Raw genomic sequence first — 20,426 nt, forward strand, 5'->3', positions numbered from 1 at the left:
GAAGAGTGGGAAGCAGAGGAGAGAAGAAAGATAGGAAGAGAGGGACAGGAGAGAGGGTGGAGGGGGAAGATGAGGTGTATAAGGAGGAGTGGTAAGGGGAGAGAGGAGAAGGAGAAAGGAAGGGGAAGTAGAGTAGAAAAGGATGGAGGGAAGACAGGATGTAGAAGAGTGGGAAGCAGAGGAGAGAAGAAAGATAGGAAGAGAGGGATAGGAGAGAGGGTGAGGGGGGAAGGCGAGGTGTACAGTAGATGATGGTAAGATGAATTGATGTAATTACTTAATAATACAACATGATATTGACTATGTAATAGTATACATGTGATTATATGCTATGAAAATGGAAAATAAAAAAACTTTCTATGCAAAAAATAATAATAATAATGAAGGCTACAGATGGAAAATACTAATAGGTTGCCACTTGCAATGGAAATATTTAAATTACTGCAACCACGCTATTTCTTGCAAACATTTGAAGTTTTGGTTCTTTGATACTCAACTTACTCTGAATGTCACACCTGGAAGCTATGAATGTCAAGCTTTACTAGAACTCTATGGTGAGCCCAGTCTTTGGTGTACGTTCTTCAGATATCCTTCTACACAACAACCTGAATGCAAATATGTCATCTAAAATATTAGCAAAGACAATATTTTTGAGGTGAACTCACTGGCTCGGGTAACTTCTGATGATATATGCAGCTTTTCGCTCTGTTTTAATATTGCTTAGCCTCGGCAGAGCTACTCATGGATTTAAACGGAGAGTCCTTGATCCAGATATATGAAGTGATAGATCTAAAATTGTGATGGTAGAAAACACACATAACTCAAGAGGGAAATGTTGGGAGTTTTCTGGTCTGGGTTTTTCATTCGCAGATAATGCAAATGCTGAAGTAGCCTCTTCAGTGCTTTGATCTCGGAGAAACGGGAGGCTTCTTGTTTGTTGTGAAATATATCATTGCCTGTCCTGGCAGCTTCTCCTAACTGGGATTAGATGGGCTGTGACTGACAGGTCATTATCTAGTCCTTGTTAAAGCAATGCAGTGCCATCTTCTGCTGTTAATCATTGTGTGATAAAGAGGGTGGGGTGTACTGTAAAAGTTTAAATTTTTAAAAGTAGATTTTCTTAGTTAAGAATTTGGTGTTTTTTTTTCTTTCTTATTTACCTGTATCAGTAGATAATTTCATAGAACTAAGAAAATGGATGAGATTCACAGCGCCCTTTGATGCTGTGATTCAGTTTAAACTGACTTTGCGGCATAATAGCAATAGCAGTTAGCAGTTACTCTTATATACCGCTTCATAGGGCTTTCAGCCCTCTCTAAGCGGTTTACAGAGTCAGCATATTGCCCCCACAGTCTGGTTCCTCATTTCACCCACCTCAGAAGGATGGAAGGCTGAGTCAACCTTGAGCCGGTGAGATTTGAACCGCCGAACTGCAGAGCTGCAGTCAATAGCAATAGCCATAGCAGTTAGACTTATATACCGCTTCATAGGGCTTTCAGCCCTCTCTAAGCGGTTTACAGAGTCAGCATATCCGCCCCCAACAACAATCCGGGTCCTCATTTGAGTTCATTGCCCGGGAAGGGGGGTGCCATGAATGGCCTTTTGGATTAGATGAGGAAACCATTTTCAATGATAATAAAATTAATTAGGAAGGTGGGAAAGAGATGTATTTTTTTCCCCATTAATTCTAGTAGCAAAATGTATGTAACGTAGAATTGTCGTTCAAAGAAAAGCGGGACTTTTTTTATTTCAAGAGTGGTTGAGGTGGGAGATCGAGCACCACCCCTCCAGAGCTTCTTTCAGCCGGAGTCATTTCTATACTACGTTGATTGAAGGGACACGAGGATGGGTGTTTTATTTTAAAAACACATATCTCCTAGGAAACTTGTTCAGCTTATGATGGGGCCTGACAATGATTCACTGTTTAATTATAACGGTTAGTAATACACATTGCACACATTAAAAGGGGTTTGGTTCCAAGAAGTAACTAGTGTCAACATCCCATATTTCACTATTACTTATTGTACGTGTAAGTAGCAAAGGAAGTGGTAAATCTGCTTGATTATTAAAACCTTTTATACGACATAAATAACGTTTGGTTCATGTCAGCATAATGAGTAAATATATCATGTAAACCAGCTTTTTAAGAGCCGAGGTGGCGCAGTGGTTAGGGTGCAGTACTGCAGGCCACTTCAGCTGACTGCTAGTTGCAGTTCGGCGGTTCTAATCTCACTGGCTCAGGGTTGACTCAGCCTTCCATCCTTCCGAGGTGGGTGAAATGAGGACCCAGACTGTTGGGGGCGATATGCTGACTCTGTAAACCGCTTAGAGAGGGCTGAAAGCCCTATGAAGCGGTATATAAGTCTAACTGCTATTGCTGTTATTTATTTTATCAAATTTCTATACCCCTACATCACACGAGTGTGACTCTGGGTGGTTTACTGATGAAACAGTAAAATCTTATGAAAGCTATAATTAAAAACAAAGTTAAAACCCAGATTAAAAATAGAGTTTAAAAGGGACAATTGCAGAGTTAAAAGGCAGAGGAAGAGCCTTCAGCCCAACAACCAACCATCCCCAGGATCGCATGGTAGGCTTAGAACGCCAGGCTGGTTGGCAGTGCCAGGTCTTCACGCTCTTCCAGGAGGCTGGACTTGTGAAGTGCGGGGGGGGGGGGTTTCCTCGCTTCTGGGACCAAGCTGCCCCATAGAGCGGGTGCAATAGGAGAGAAAGTCTTTTCCTAAAACCTGTACGCAGAATGTCAGAATTATGTATTACACTATGTTGTGACTCAGCAGAAGTTTGCTGTGAGTTGAGTTGGGATGCAGGAATAACAATGCAGCTGTTAGTGTCGTCTTCTGGAGATAAAAGGACTGATGGTGCCACACCTTGGTTGCAGAAGTCAACGTTCATCGTTCGTTCATGGTTCGTCGTTCATTGGTCGTGGTTTGTTTGTGAAGAGGCACTTGGATAAGTGATTTGCTTTCTGTAACCCTGATTCGAAGAGTCACTTGGAGAAGTGATTTGCTTTCTTTCTGTACCCCTGGTTTGGCCGTAAGAGATCTTTGTTTTTGCATTCTGTTATCTTCTTGCCAGAGACTTTATTTATGTTTATTTTGGGCTCGCAGCCAGTCTGAGCCGAGGACTGATAAAGTTATTTCCTTTTAAGTCTGTCTGACTGTCGTCTTTGAACGAGCAAAGAAGGGGGGGGTCAGAACACACTATATATAGATATATATTTTCACAATATGCATATATGTATATCACTACATCAACATTGCTGTACGTAGCACCCACCTCTTTTTATTTTCTACTCTTGGCTATGGATTGTTTGAATAATTCTAGCTTTAGCATCTTGGTAAAAGAGATTTTCTAGTTTGGCAATATGTCCTCTTCTCCTCCTCTATATCTCTTCTTGAGATCAGAACCATATTCTTCAGAGCACCGGTTCCCATCTCTGCTATCAAAGGTTTTTACTGTGCACTAATATTTACAAAGGAAATTTCATGATTGGAGGCTCAGGGGTTCAGGTTTGTTCATCTTGGGGTCTAGCACATTAATTACATAATCAATTTAAGATAGAACATCTGGTTTCTTTCAGCATGAAACAGAACAATTTTTTTTTGTCCAAAGCCTGTGTGTGATATATTTTTGTGTCGTTAGCTCAGGTTCTCTAGATTGAGAATAGAGAAGGCTCTGCCAAGTTTGCAAAGGACAATGGCTTAGTTTAATAGGTCTTTTGCAAGGTTATGCTTCTTAATATATTAAATTTGGATAATGACATGTAATACATATGGTCATTCTGCTTGAAATTTTGGTTTGGCTACTTTTTCAGAATAAAATTATTTTATCTTCCGTTTTTAAACAAAAAAAAACCTCACTGTCAACAGTAATCCCTTTTTGTTTGAAAAGCTTTCGTTTTTAAACTATATGTTTCTGCATGTGAAACTTTTACTTTCTAGATCATCACACTGTATTTTCAGTTTGTCTTATTTCCAATTTTAATGGGTGAATAAAACTGATGACTTGGGTTAACGTTCTGCTTTCAAAGCCTCTTGTTTCAAACTTTCAAAATCTTTGCCTGATGCCAAGCAAATTCACTTGTCAACTATTTGTCTTTGAAACAGGTTCTATCTGATTGGTGGAGGAGTTCCTTTTATTATCTGTGGAATTACTGCAGCAATCAACCTAAATAATTATGGGATAAAAAGTTACGCCGGAGCTCAGTTGTAAGTATATCCCTATTTTTTTCCATGTATGACACCACTGTTATTTCCTGTAAGCATAAGCCATGATTAAATAACTTTCAGGCTGGAAATCATAGATCCTAATCCAGGATCCCTGTCACGTTAGTTACTCCCCATCAGCATGTGGGTTTTGTCATTTTATAACATTATATCTTATGCTGTGCGCAGAGCCTATGCTGCACGCTAATTATGGGTTTTAATGTTTATAAAGTAAGTATATGAATGCATGAGGGGACGCACACCTATTTAGAAATCCACCAATTTCTTCTAAATGCATTGGTTTAACTCGTGACCCGTCAAAAGCGCATTCCACAAAAGCGCGCTCGACGAAATCGTGTATGTGACATCATCACAACGCGACGAAAAAGATCGAAAAATTGAAATAAAAATTAAATTACAGCAAGGCGATTCACATAAAGGTAAGGGTTAGGTTTAGGGTTAGGGTTAGGTTAAGGGTTAGGGTTAGGTTTAGAGCGTTAGCGTTACGTTTAGCGTTAGGTTAAGGGTTAGCGTTAGGTTTTTCGTTACGTTAAGGGTTAGGTTTAGGGTTAGGTTTAGGGTTAGGTTTAGGGTTAGGTTTAGGGTTAGGTTTGGGGGGGTTAGGGTAAGGTTTTAGCTTTATTTTTACATTTTTCGATCTTTTTCGTCGCGCTGTGATGACATCACATACGCGCTTTCGTCGACCGCGATTTTGTCGTCCACGGTTTTGTGGTGGAACCGGTTTAACTGAGTACTGAAAAGAACCACAGAGGCACCAATAAATTGTGTATTACAATATGTTGGTAGCGTTTAAGGAAAGCATCTCAATTAATGTCCAGTCAGTATTCCCACGTTTGTAGAAAGGAGGAGGAAGCAAACTGCATTTCTCCTTAATGGGAATACTTTTAGGAAGTTTCATTTGAGAAACACATTAGAAAAAAAGGAAGAACTCCAGCAGATTAAAGAGAGCACAAAACTCTTCTGGAAGTTCTACCCTATTAAAAACCTATTTATTCCATCACGTGTGATTAGACAATCACTTATAATCAACAGGGTGTTAAAAGATCTGATTATTTATGTTCATAAATTTGTGGGAGACTTTCCCTTGCCAGCACTTTTACAGAGCTGGTGCTACTTTAGTTTAATCACTTCAATCACAGGCAATCAATACCAGATATCACAATAAGAGTAGAAAGCCAGGAAACAGGTGGAGGGGGGGTAAAATTGCTCAGGGGGAGAGAGGGGTGTGTGTAGACTTAAGTCACAGCACAGCATCTTGTATGCCTTATTCGTTTTTCACAAATGTAGACCTTCCAACTTCTATGTGCTTTTATGGAGCTAGGTTTTGAAGTGGCCTATGATGAAGACCCTTTTGAAAATACCCCCGACTCACAGAAGGGTTCCATTGGCTCTCATTTCATTTTATCTGCTGTAGCAATAGCAATAGAAAGTTAGACTTATATACCGCTTCATAGGGCCTTCAGCCCTCTCTAAGCGGTTTACAGAGTCAGCATATCGCCCCCAACAACAATCCAGGTCCTCATTTCACCCACCTCGGAAGGATGGAAGGCTGAGTCAACCCTGAGCCGGTGAGATTTGAACAGCCGAACTGCAGATAGCAGTCAGCTGAAGTAGCCTGCAGTGCTGCATTTAACCACTGCCCCACCTCGGCTCTTCCCGGGAGAAAGGGAGTATGCTTACCAAAAAGCACCTTTGAAACTTTGCCACCCACCTTCCGTTGATTTTGCTTGTCAGAAGCCCATGTGGCTGGTCACAAATGGTGATCGTGTGAAATCCAGGACACTGCAATTGGTGGAAATACACGCTAGTTCCAAGCGCCCGGATTTTGATCATGTGACCATGGGGGATGATGCAACAGTTGTAAAATGCAAGGACTTGTTATAGGTCACTTTTTTCGGTGATGTTTTTAACGTTGAACAGTTGCTAAAGGAATGTTTTTTTTTGTTGTTTTTTTATTTATTTATTTTATTTTATCAATTTCATATATACATTCACAATTATATGATCTCATAACTGTTATTAATAATATGTATTTATAACAATTTTTCCCTACTGTTGACAATATACTTGAAGATTGCTTTCTTAACATCCCATAGATCCATCTTATCTTACAACGGTCCTACTTCTTCTTCCCTCGCTCCCTCTTTCCTTCCCTCGTTTCTTCTCTCCTACTCCCCTTCCTTCCTTCCCTCCTTCCCCTTCCCTCCTTCTCTCCTTCCCTCCTTCCTTCCCTCCTTCCTTCCTTTCCTCCTTTCTTTTCTCCTTCTCTCCTTCCTTTCCCCCTTCCTTTCCTCCTTCCTTCCCCCCTTCCTTCTCTCCTACATTCCCTCCTTCCTTCCCTCCTTCCTTCCCTCCTTTCTTCTCTCCCTCCTTCCCTCCTTCCTTCCCTCCTTTCTTCTCTCCTTCTCTCCTTCCTTCCCTCCTTCCTTCCCTCCTTGCTTCCCTCCCTCCTTCCCTCCCTCCTTCCTACCCCCCTTTCTTCTCTTTCTTCTCTCCGCTAAAGGAATGTTTGTAAGCAGAGGTCCACCTGTAAAAAATTACCTTTACTATGCATATAGTAAGTCCCATTTTTGTAGAGGACATATTTTTTTCTAAACAATTTACAGTTGATTGTAAATGTATTTATTTATTTTGCATCAGCAGGCAATTTGTCTTCAACGTTATTGATTTGATTTCTTTCTTTCTTTCTTTTTTTTAAAACTCTGTTCCACCCTCCCCTTGCGTGTAGCTGTTGGATGTCCTGGGAGCCAAGCCTTGGTGCATTTTATGGCCCGCTGGCGTTCATTCTTCTGGTAACATGCGTTTACTTCCTCTGCACCTTCGTGCAACTGAGGCGTCACCCGGAGCGCAAGTATGAATTGAAGGAAAGGATAGAAGATCAGCAGAGGTTGGCGAGTCCCGAACTTGGCCATAGTCACATGACAGACCTCGGGTCCGTTTCCCAGGCAACCTGCTCAATGATGTCTTCATCCTTGTTGGAAAACGAGCACTCCTTCAAGGCTCAGCTCCGAGCCGCTGCTTTCACCTTGTTTCTCTTTACCGCTACCTGGACCTTCGGCGCCCTGGCTGTTTCTCAAGGACATTTCTTGGATATGATCTTTAGCTGCCTCTACGGAGCGTTTTGCGTCACCTTGGGGCTCTTCATCCTCATCCACCACTGTGCGAAGAGGGACGACGTCTGGCATTGCTGGTGGTCCTGCTGCCCTTCTCGAAGGAACACCTACTCGGTGCAACTTAACGTCCGCCCCAAAGTTAACGTCAACGGCGAAAGCCAAGCTCATGCCTCATGCCTTCAGGAATCGCCCTGCCCAAGTAAATCTGCCCTCTTTAACCACCCGGCCGTCAGTCACTGCAAACTCACTAACCTACAGGCCGTTCAAAACCACGTCAACTGCCTTTCGCCGGTGACTCCGTGTTGCGCGAAAATGCATTGCGATCAGCTCCTGGAAGATGAGGCTCATATTCATGTCCACAACGAAGGGACTTTCCGACCCAACATGCACATCCACAGGTGTTTGAAAAGTAGAACTAAGCCACGGTATTTTAGCCGGCATCGGTCTGCAGGAGAAAGGGAGTATGCTTACCACATCCCTTCAAGCATTGATGGCAGCATACACAGCTCACATACAGACAGTCCCCATAGCGCCCATGACGGTCACTCCGGCCACAGGAGGCCATGTTGTGCCAAAAACAGTCCCTACCCCACCATCACTCAGCCTGAGAGTAGTGATTCAAGTACTGTGATCTACAGTTGTGCTAAAGTCCCAGAAACTGAGACGGGCCCTCACTTTGAAATGCATCCACGGACACAATCCTTGCCGTTTAGCACAACCAGCCACAATGGGATCCTAAAGGGAAACTTGCACGAAGCCATGATCTACAGCTCAGATAGTACAGGGAATATCAAAACGGGGCCGTGGAAGAATGAAACTACTGTGTAGTTGCGGTGGGCCACATTTCTCAGCTTGCAGCTCAAAGCATCTTGGGCTGCAAAGCCATGTACAGCAATTGGGGAGTCGGCCCTGTTAAATTCAGTGGGCTTGCTACTTCTGAGTAGACCTAGGTAGGTTGGTCCTGTCGGTCTTCGCTTTCCTTCTAAACCGAATTAAATTCTACGTCTTTGTGTGACACCTGAGATAACTGTACAGGTTTTCAACCTTTTTTTCCTCTCAATAAGAAGAGGCTTTTAAAAAAGCAGCCTCGAAATTATTTTCAGAAGAACGACAGAGTAATGTTTAAGGGGGGAACGAAAATGTGAACCTAGGAAGCAGATGGTGAGGGGTTACCACAAGTAGTGCTTGACTTATGACCACAGTGGAGGTTGGAATTTCTGTCATATGTTGAGTGGGAACCACTTTTACGACAAATTGTTACGGTGGTCATTGTGAATCACTGCAATTGTTAAGCAAATCACACAGTTGCTAAAATCTAGCTTCTCCAATGGGCCTTTTTAACATATAACTTTTTTTGCCCAAAATCACATAGCAGCAACTGGTCATAAATGTGAATTAGTTGCCAAGCACTCAGATGGTGGCCACATAACCATGAGGGTAAGGCAAGAGCGGTAAATGCAAGTTACTTTTTCCAGGGCGCTTAACTTTGAACCGTTGTTAAACAAATGGTCATAAGTGGAGAACTACCTGTATCATGCAATGTGGCATTGTTTTCCTTTTTAAAAAAAAAAAAATCTGGGCATCTGACACATTTCTACACATATCAGCATCACACCCTTCCCTTGATTATTTTTTGCAACAAAAAATGGTCTTTATTTAATTTTTTTGAAGTCAGCAGAAGAAGAAAGGATTTTATAACCAGCCTAACAACAGCTTTTTAGGCCTACGAAAACGATAACTGCCTCTAAAAACATCTTCTGTAGCCTTTGGCGTGTGAAACCATGTAGTGTATGTCATTGTTCCGTCTTCTTTCTCTTTGGAAGGGAAACAGTAGGTAAAAGTCCTCCGTTAACATCTGCAGTGCTGTACTGGTTGTAAATTTATTTTTTCCCGGTGTTAAGACTATTGTTATTAGTAATACTATTTTTAATTTCTGCATGACACCCGTCAGGATAAACGCCATTTGTTGTTTTCTAATGTTGCATATGTACAAAGGAGGGGGAAAAACAACACCCTATTGTAAAAGGCTGTGACTATCCATGTGGGTATTAATCTAGAGCATTTTTGACTCTACGAAAAGAGGAAAAAAAAGGGGGGGGTGGAAATCTTCTGCATTCCTTTAAGCGGCACAATCCCTTTCTATGAGGTTAGAAGGTTGCTTTGATAAGGGTGCGCTCTGATGCTTCTGCAAAGCATGTCCCATTGAATGTGGCACTGTGTATGTCTCTAGTATGTCTCTCTCTCTCCACCAGTGGTCCATTTGCCTTTGGGAATCAACCTGCCAGTAAGTAGCCCCCATCATCATCAGTCCAGGCAAAGTAGCCCTTCCCCATTAACTCTTCGAGGAGTGCAATTATCCGCTCAAGAAATAAACTAAGGTGTCAGCAGCCCGAGCTGAGCACTTTGAAAATGCGTTGATGTTCGTGAGAAAGGCAGAACCTGAGCACTGGCTTGCAATTTTTTAAAAACAAACAAACACTGAAACCCAAAGTGCTTAACTTTGATTGGATTGTTTCCTGACAATATTTTCCGGATTGGAGGGAGGATTTATGCGTGCATTGCTATGCGATGATCACCATCATCATCATTGTGGCAATCCAGTCCAGGAGTAGCTAGTAAAAGCTTTGGGACCATTCAAAGCAAACTCCTGGCCCCCCCTCATTGCTAAGGAAATGCATATATAGGACTTCACTGTAACAAAACGTCACTTTTAAGAGCAGATGTTTAAATTACGCTGTATTCGGGATGAAATCACTTCCTTCGTCACGCCTTTTTGATCCATTGCTAAAACAAAACAAAAAAAAAATGGGGTTGCCTTTATATTTTCCATACATATTTGACCCTTTCACTGATTTTATGCTGTTCGGATCTATTACTCTCAAGGGCCAGCATTACTCCTCTCTGTTCATGAACTTTCAGCAAAAAAAATGTTTTGTTTATTTTTTTTAGGGGGGGGATGGGGAGAAAAAAAAATCTATCTATGAATATCTGAACACGTTGCACTAATAAACATGAATAAGAGCATTACTGTATAGTTGCTGTTTTAAGATTTTAAAATAAAAGTACAGTGCAGTTTTAAACTGGTGACTTAAAATGAAAGGAATCATACAACTCGCAGTGTGGTGGGGAGCGGAGATGAAAAATAATCAGTCATTAAAGAAAAAAAACCAGGAAAGGAATCAAGATGATGCAACCAACCACCCAGCTGAAGCCCCCTTTTTCTCATGCGTTGATCACATAGCTGGTTTCCCCTTGCCTGGATTTTTTTTAACCATCTCTTATTTGTAAGCCGCCCTGAGTCTCCCGAGAGTGGGCGGCATACAAGCTAAATAAATTCAAATTCAATTCAATTCAATTCTTTGCAGATATTCTTGAAACACGCAGTATTATGTGGGCGTTAGAAGCCAATTGATAAAGATGTCACACGTTCAATTAACCTTAACAGTTTTTCTTGCAAGGGGGAAAAAAAAACTCCTTGCTTCCTATCAATGGGCTTCTGCTCCCGACAATCTTAATGGAGCTCGGTTCATTATCTGTACTATTATCAGCACGTTCTAAACCCATTTATGTATTCCGTACGACTCTTTTTCATCACGTTGTACGTACACAAATGATTTTAAGTGGGATGCTATAAAAATGTGGGTCAGATGAATCTGTTCTTTGCAGGTGGGGACGAAGTACTTAAAGGGTTAATGCTCAGTATCTGAGTGCAAGGAATTGACTTTTTCTTTTCAGTATTTTTATAAAATTCAATCACACACACCTATGTGTGTGTGTGTGTATGTATGTATGTATGTGTGTGTATATGTGTGTGTATATATGTATGTATGTATGTATGTATGTGTATAGCTGATGAGAGCCAAATAGCTTGAAATAGATCTATACTAGTCTCCCTTTATTTATTTATCAGCACAAATACAACACACACACACACACACACATATATGTTGTATTTGTGCTGATAAATAAATAAAGGGAGACTAGTTTCAAGCTATTTAGCTCTCATCAGCTAGCTAGCTAGCTAGCTAGCTAGCTAGCTAGCTAGCTAGCTAGCTAGCTATATATATATATATATATATATATATATATATATATATATATATATATATATATATATATATATATATGTTTTTTTTATTTGTGCTGATAAATAATATCATGAATATATATATGAAAAAGACCCGAATACAAGAAGACTAGCATATTTCACCCGTGAAAATCTACGAATATATATAGAGTTTACACACACTCTTATGTGTTCACTTTCAAAAGTGAACACAGAATGTGCTAAATGGGTGTTGAGATATAAACAGAATTTCATCTTTTCATCATTGCTTCTTTTAGATGATAAAAAAAATCCCGAGCTTTATTATGGAATCTGCTGTATATGCTTGAACTGCCTCAGAAACTAAAATACAGTATTTTGCATTGTGAGTATAATATATTTCCTTTTTTTTTTTAATCATTTGTTTTTTTTCATGGACACAACGCCATCAGTCCACAACATCAGTGAAACTCTGTAGACACACAAATATGCTATTCAAAGCCACTTTTCTGTATATCAGTGGCATTTTATATTATTCTGTATTAGCTATGTTCTACAAGGCCTGTAGAATTATGCAAAATAGTTTGCACCTCCTGAGATAGAGGCAAAATAGTCACCCTGCAGAAATGCACCCACAAAAATGTTTTCATAAATCTTTCCTGAAGACTAATGTTCAACATTAGTACACCTTTCATATTGTGTTTGAAGTTAGCAAAGCTTTCTGGGCTAATTTGGAAGTAATGTTATGCAATAATCTATTTGCATTTTTTTAATAGAAAATATACAATATAGCAGAGTAGGTAACTGATATTAAATAAATTAAAATATTTTCTAACATGAAATATGACCCCTTTTGTGCTTTTGTGTCTCTCTTTACCTCTTTTTTTTTTTAAACCTAAAAATGTATGCTCAGTAAATGCAGGGATTTTTCTAGCCACAAATCAGAAACGGATGAGAAAACACTTTAAAAAAACCCTTCCCATTTTGATCTTCAACCTCAAATTTAAAATAACACACACAAATATCCCCACAAACAACATGCTTGCAGTTATTTTCCCTACACAGTTAGACTCAAATAAACTTTCATCCCAGGCCTTTATAAAGAGATTTTAATCTAGAATTTAGATTCCATGGCATTTCTGAATTTATGGTTGATTTGGGTTTTGTTAAATTCGGTCACTACAGTAAATAGTGCCTGCCCCATCACGCAGCACCCAGATTTCCGTATATAACGTCCACAATGAGCTTTTCAACTAATTCCTGTATTAGTTCCTGCATTAGTAATTTCGTTTTGTTTATTTTCTTGAAATATTAGTAACACGTCTGTTCTGAAAAATCAAAATATAAGTTAATTCATAATGAAATCATCACAAAATATGTAATGTTTTAGATGCACATACAAAAGGATGTGAGAATGAGATTGTCATTTCTTTTCCGGAAGAAAAAATTTAGCGCTCTCCCTCTTAATTTGGGAAAATAAATATATAGGATCACTTGCTATGTTGTAAGAAACGTTTGGAGCTATATATTTTTGCTTTGAGGGGAGCTGGTTTATTTTTGCAGGTTAGTGCTAAGTTTCTTTAATCTTCTTTATTCCAAAAACTGGTATGGGACAATATTTTAGCCATGCCATTCATCCCTTAAAATCAGAGGGAATTCTAGTTCTGAAGTGATCCCTCCCAGGAAGTTTTGCCATCCAGCACTGCCTCTTCATTTTGCCCATCTGCTCACACATTCTAGCAGGATTTGTATTTCATATGCACTTGTTTCCAAACTTCTCTTGGAGGCATTTCCCTCACACTAAAAGCTGTTCTCCTGGAACTTTGCCTAGAATTGCCAACAGTGGCTCTTTCTTCCTCATCTATTGCTAGAGTAGTTCTACAATCTGCTCTGTATTAATAATAACCACTTAAGGCTGAACAACGGCAGAAGCAAGTTTAAGATTCTGACAGGTCAAATGCTCTTCTAGCTAGCCACAATTTCCCCCTTCCCAAAATTACCAATTTCTATGGCCAATCTGGAGTGCTGCATGTTCATTCATTCTTTGTTCGAAAGAACTTGGCAACCAGAACAGAAATTAGCACTTGAAGCAGAGCCTCAGAATAAAATAGAATTCAAGAAAGGGCTGAACTTCCACGGCATTTCATCTCTCTAATGCAGTCCTATCTATACGTTGCAGGAAAGTAGTACACTAAACTTGCCTGTGGCAAACGAAGCATACAGCTTGTTTTATAGATACATAAAGTCTATAAAATTGGGGGGGGGGTGGATGAGGGGAAAATGGGAATGTGTTAACATAAACACCGTTGAATATTGTTTTTTGATGTGCCTGGTTTTAACCATTAGCCATACATCTCTTCAGAGGAATGCACATCCTTATTTTATCAGTGTGCATTAATATAATGTGCGTTTCGATTTCTAATTCTAAACATGAAAGCACAAACTTTAAATCAGTGTTTCTCAAAACTGCAGCAATTTTAAGATTTGTGACTTCAACTTCCAGGATACGTCAGCAATATGTTGGCTGAGGAATTCTGGGAGTTGAAGTCCACACATCTTGAAGCAGCCACTTTTAACAAAACACTAAATTGTGCAACCTTTTAACAGAAGGGACGATTGGTTTGGTTTCGTCTTCGTACACATTCGGAATCTGTTATAATTTATTATCAAATGCTTTAATATTTGTGTTATAGTTCTAATCAATTTTGCAATCAAACTCTTTAGAATTTTGAAAGCATGTTTTAAGTCTCCTCTCAAACGGCAGCCATGAATGATGGGTATGGCCAGTCACAAAATCTCTATTTTTCTCAAAGCAAAATTGGTAAGATTTAATTCATTCTCTACCCTCCCAAAATATTCACTGTCATCTCTGTTCTTCTATTCTGACCAAAGGAATGCCTTATTAAACCATAGCAGTTGGTATCATTTTCAATTTCCATTCCTGCATCTGGGGGATGCACAAAAATACAACTTATACTTGAAGCTGGTGTGAAGTTTTGCATTTTAACAAGGGCTTCCCATTTAAAAGATCAACAAAGTGTCACCTCATAAATACCAAACAGGATGCCAAGTAATACTGTCAACGTGATGCTGGTAGAGTAGTAGAACTTTTTGTTCAAGGATCAAAAGAATAAAATACAAATTAAAGAATGGGAACATTTTTTAAAAAAAGAGAAAATCAATATTTGAATAAGTATAAAAAAAAGGTGTCCAATCCTAACCAATAAAAATAATTTACCTTCCCTTGATCTCGTTACGTAAAAACTTTATGGGCTTAATAAATTTATTCTTTCACCTTATTGAATTATCTGATTAAGCATTTGTATGACTGCATAAGCATCCTAAAAATCTCGATGATTAAAGAGGCAGCTTGGTCATTAGATCATAATGCATCTGAAAATAAAAAAAAAACAAAATATACCCCCCACAAGAAATCAAAGCCATTTACTGCAGAATCTTCTCATTTTGCAAGGAGGCTTTTTCAATTGGCTTGACATGCCATAACTAATGTTAGAGTTGATAATGGTTGGGAAAGGTTTACCAAACCCATTCCCTTCTGAGCATTGCTCTCACCCTTGGTGTTGCCATTCCCGACAGAAAACACCAGACATCTTACTTATGTGAGCAACAACCATTGGTGTACATCAATCAGGCCTTTTGGCCAGATTGCCTTTCCTCCCTGCTCTTAGTCTCGGCCTCTAATAACATTGAATTCTGGTATATTCAGCTGTAATTCTAAATGAAACTCTCCCCAAAGACTTTGGTTGCATGCAAATGGCCCATGGTTTTCTAGCTCTTCAACAGATCCACTCCCTCCCTCAACTTGTCAGAAGAGATTGTTCCCATCAGAACAAAGCTACGAGGCCCTTTTAAACTTAAGATTCAAATATTTTCTAAGAAGCATTTCCTGTCGCAGCAGTGGAAGAGAGACGGTGGTACGTTTCAAATTTCATTCTCCACATTGTTCCAGTAACAGTAATTAGATCGCTGATGCTATTAATCTGAATCTTTTCTTCAAAGTGAACCTTGTTTTATGGTCTCAATATAAGAAGAAAGAAAGAGCAAAATATCAACAGTAAGGGCCCGCAGGCTGTGATGGAGAATTGCTCTATCTGGTAATGACTTATTTTGCAGAGAGACAAGATTATCAAATATCAACTGAATGCAGTTGCCCAGGCTGAGAGGAAAGGTCACCTTGTTTCAGCTTTCCACAAACTATACAAGAAGCTGTGATACGATCAAAAAATATCTGGAAGCCACCTAGCTCCATAAGTAACATAAATCAGTTATTACAAGTCTTTAGAAAGAACGCACTGGATCAGAATATCTTGCCAACAGGCTTTTTCTAATAGAGGCTAGGACAGGGGCTCATAAAAAATGATGCAAGGAAGACCCACGTGGTCTTATTATTTGGTCTGAACATCTGGAACTAACATCTGGAAGCTCCTTGCTTCTGAGTGTGAAAGTTGTGGCTCATAACTGTGGACAGATGACTCCTCCACACTTTTGTCGAACAGCTGTTTTTGAGACCCTCCACTGTAAGCATCTCTTATTGACGGTGACTTTCTCTTAACCAATTATAGATCTTTACGAAACAGCTTCTTTGTCTGAGAGCCTCAAATCTCCTGCTCATTAATTTTTACTGGGTGACTGTTAATATTAGAAGCCAGACAGACACTTCACGCCTGGTTTTTTAAAAACATAAGATCAAATGCATATTTAAATACTGTCCAGTCACATTTGCCCTTAACTATTTTTTTTTTCAGTTGAAAGAACAAGGAACAATTGCCTGTTCATGGGAAATGGGAAAATTATAGAAAACAAGTTACATACATGTTCAATTCTAGTCTTACTGTGCCAAGTACTACAGAATTGGTTATCCTTGCCAATATTTGAATGCAATCAATGTATTTGCAGCTTGCAATAAAATAATAACGACACAGGGTAAAAGTACAGCTGGAAGAGACAATAAACAAAATTGGAGATAATTATGATAGAAACAACTCCTGAATTTCTATTCTATTCTTTTTGTGGCATCGGTAGTTTCAGAGTATATCTTATACAGGCAATCCTTGTGTAACAGTCATAATTACTGAAGGCTTTTCCGTTGACTCTATCGGAAGTCAAATAGTGATCGTGTACATGGGACATTGCAAGTTATACAGATAGTCTTCAAATGCCCAGAACACAGTCAATGACTGGGGGAGAGGAGGCAGGATTGGTTGTCAGGATTTCTGAACTAGGTAACTTTGGGAGAGGTCCACCATCACTTTGAATGGTTACTACGCAACCCTACTATTAGTCAAGGGCTAACTGTAAGTTCAATGACTGCTTGCAAAGTTATTTTTTCAGCACTGTTGTAACTTTGCTTGCTAAACATGGCAATTCTTAAGTGAGGACTGCCTGTAAAGCAATATTCTGTTACTTGAATATTTCGTAGGTTTTTTAAAAAGATTGCTATCATATACAGTATAAGATGACATAAGATGGTATTGGACCTGGGTACTTGAGAGACTGCCTGCTGCCAATTACCTCCAATAGACCGATCAGATCCCACAGATTAGGCCTCCTCCGAATTCCATCTGCCAGCCAATGCCGACTGGCGACTACTCGGAGGAGAGCCTTCTCTGTGGCTGCTCCGACCCTCTGGAACGAACTCCCTCGTGGAGATTCGTACCCTCACCACCCTCCAGGCCTTCCGCAAAGCCCTTAAAACCTGGCTGTTCCGACAGGCCTGGGGCTAAAGAGCTTTTGCCCCCCCCCCTCGAATGGTATGGTTGTTGTGTGTTTTTAAATTGTGAATTGTTATGTCTTGTCTTTTTATCCCCCTGTCTGTAACTCCTTCCCTGATTGAATTGTGAGCCGCCCTGAGTCCCGTTTGGGGAAAAGGGCAGCATATAAATGTAATCAATCAATCAATCAATCAATCAAGATAAGTCAGGAAATGTAGCTTCCTAATTCCTTCCCTTCCATCTCCCTCCCTCCCTTCCTCCCTCCTTTCTTTCTTTCTTTCTTTCTTTCTTTCTTTCTTTCTTTCTTTCTCTTTCTTTCCTTCCTTCCTTCCTTCCTTCTTTCCCCTATATAAGCTTTAGTTGTATTTTGATTTCATCTCTATTGCGATGAAACCATACTCACAGTACTCCACAAAGAGCTCAACATCTTCATATGATCTTCGCAACAATCCTTGCAAGCAACATAATTTGAACGCAAATAATTTGATCCAAGTCATCTTTCTACGTGAAAGTGGAGTTGTTCAGTACATTCTTCAAAAAAAAAAAAAAGAAACATATAGAGAGGGGGCTCATCACAAAAGAGCCTGGAAGTGTTTGACGAGACAATTTATACTGGCAGGCAGGCAGACATCTGTGCCAAGAACTTTGATCAGCCACATCTCTCGGTTTTTTTGTAGGCTGCATTGCTTGAAGATACCCGAGTTCTTGTCAGGTTTAAATGTTTACTGTAGGAAATCCTGGGAAACAACGTGAAAGTAAGCTGTCATATCACATTTGAAAGGGCAGGCTCTGGCTTGTAATGCAACCACTTCAATCCAAGTAAGAAATTTGGGGGAGGGCAGATTGAAGAGGATCTGCTGGCTTCGCCCCCTCCCCCAATCCCAACTCCATTTTTAACATTTCATTGTGTGTGTTATCAGTTTAATCCGTCCTAGACGAGTTAGTTGTGTCCTCACTGCTGCGTTGATGGGGCGGTGAATTCCAGGCCCACCATCAGCATGTTGGAAGCAAAAGCCTTTGATTTAAGCTGTGCAAAAGCAACTTTCCACCTCCGAGTCAGATCGAGGCTTCGAGGCAATCAAGCAAGAACAGCTCAGAGAATGCTCTGGTGAAGGAAAACAAACGTTGTTGCACTGAAGTACGATGAAATATAAATAACAAAAACTCTCTGTGTTTCATAAGTGTCATACATGAGCATGGACGTAAGGTTATAGGAAGTGAAGAGATTTAAAAAAAGGACAACCTTACAAAACATAGTGGGGGGGGAGGGGGGAAAGCCTTGCAGGGAAATACGGCTCATCCCAATCAAACATGCGGTGAGCAGCTTCCAGTTTAGCTGAAGCCAACGACTGAATATGTGCCAGAAACTGATGTGCACATTTCACAGGGGGAAAGAGAGAGAAAGATAACCCAAACTATTATATGGTTGAACCAAGTTTGGCTTGGCAGAAATTTGCATTTTATATGCAAGGATGTTTGAAGGGTGTGCTCAGCAAGATGGTGACTACTACGGTGTGGTCAAAAGTTTTGCCAATCCTGCCAATAAAAGCTCTCCAAGCCACAGAATAGCAATAGCACTTACACTTATATACCGCTTCACAGTGCTCTATAGACCTCTCTAAGCGGTTTACAGAATCACCCCCCAGCCCCCCGTGCTAACTGGAGACTCCTGGAAGTTGAAGTCCACGCATCTTACAGTTGTTAAGGTTGAGAATGACTGTTCTAGGATATGCCAGATGTTTCAACCAGATTAGCCACTGCGCTTCCCAAGAAATTTTCAGTGAGTCTTCTGAGTCATGGACTAGTTACGAGGGTATAGTGATTTTCAATTTTATGGAGATGACTCATCTTCCATAAAGACATACCCAATAGCTGAAGCTTCACTGGATGTTACTATATCTTTCAGTAGGGTAACATCTCACAGCGGCCCTTCGCCAGAAGCTCTAGTATTTTCTGGAATCTTCCCAAAGTAGATTCAATATTTTTTTTTAATCTCAGAAGGTCTTTCTGACAGCTGCAGAACAGCCCTGTAGTTGCTCTAGTGTGCCATATGGAAAACAACATCTTAAATTCGGAGCCCAAAGCCTTGCTATTATCATTTAGCAGAGATTTATTTGCCAGAGAAATTCCGCTCCAAATTATGTGGAATGCAGCTCCTTAACCCCCAGAAGACTCCTTCGGTTGAGTTCTCCTGTTTGAATTCCAAAATATGTTCTAATATGTGGGCACATCTGTTTATGCATATTACCCAGATATACATCTGAGAAATCAGAGATATTATAATGGTTTTCATGCAAAATTAAACAACCTAACACGAAACAGGAATTTTAAGATAATAAAATCGGAAGAAATCTTAAAGATCTTCTAGGCCAACCCCTTGCTCAATGTAAGATCCACCAGAGATCCTCTGACACATGACCATTGGGCCAATAATGAAGCACTCAACATATATGACAATTTGTACTGCCAGAAATGTCTTCCCAAGCTTGGATTTCCTTCCTTTATTGTTTTAACACTTACGGTTCTGTCTTTCTTTGTGGTGGCATAGTAGTTAGAATGCAGTATGACAGGATAATTCTGCTCACTGCCAGGAGTTCGATCCTGACTGTCTCAAAGTTGCCATGCCTTCCATCCTTCCAAGGCAAAATGAGGACCCAATTTGTTGGGGGGCAATATGCTGATCCTGTATAAACTGTAAAGACTATCAAATGGTATATAAATCTAAGTGCTATTGCTATCGCTTCCACAACAATAAGTCCATTTTCATGTAAGTCCATTTTCCCTTTTTATGCAGCAACGCTTAAGATATTTAAAGATTAACATGTTTTCCCCGGTCTTTTCTAGGCTAAACATACCAATGGTTTTTCCCCCCAAGACTTTTGCCCATCTTGATTATGGGTCTCTGAACTCTACTGAGACTGAAGTAGAGCAGAGAGATGAATTCTCCAGCCCATCCTTTGGGTATCTCTGATCCATGGTGCCCATTATAAACACGGCACTCAGCAGTTCACAATAATGTACATAACACTCCCTTTTCTCCCTCTAGAGTAAGATGGACTAAGAGACAGAGAGAGCCACTATTCCAAAATTACCCACTGACTTTCTATGACTTACAGAGTCTTGAATCTTGGGCTCCTGGCCCTCATCCAACCCTTTGACACTTATAGCCCCTGTCTTTCAATACGGACAATACCATCCATTATGGAATTCTACCATTAATTTGCCCTTGGCTGAAAAGAAAAACCTGACACGTGTCTTAGGGTGGAGTTCAACTTTTCTTAATCCAATC

At 40.1% G+C, this 20,426-nt stretch overlaps 1 protein-coding gene across 2 annotated transcripts in view; it reads left to right on the plus strand.

Annotated features, from left to right (window-relative positions):
- The window catches only part of ADGRA1 (adhesion G protein-coupled receptor A1), a 304,703-nt gene extending 294,263 nt beyond the window's left edge, over positions 1-10,440 (plus strand). For both annotated transcript variants that reach the window (XM_087702485.1, XM_087702486.1), the window contains exons 18-19: positions 4,128-4,229; positions 6,976-10,440. In XM_087702485.1, the coding sequence (XP_087558611.1) occupies positions 4,128-4,229; positions 6,976-8,188 (1,315 nt within the window). In that variant the 3' untranslated portion in view covers positions 8,189-10,440. The remainder of the gene's footprint in view (positions 1-4,127; positions 4,230-6,975) is intronic.
- The last annotated feature ends 9,986 nt before the right edge of the window (positions 10,441-20,426 follow it).

Source organism: Thamnophis sirtalis, unplaced genomic scaffold, assembly GCF_051295495.1.
Source record: "Thamnophis sirtalis isolate CommonGarterSnake01/CBP01778 unplaced genomic scaffold, rThaSir2_p1.2 scaffold_15, whole genome shotgun sequence".
NCBI lineage: Eukaryota > Metazoa > Chordata > Lepidosauria > Squamata > Natricidae > Thamnophis > Thamnophis sirtalis.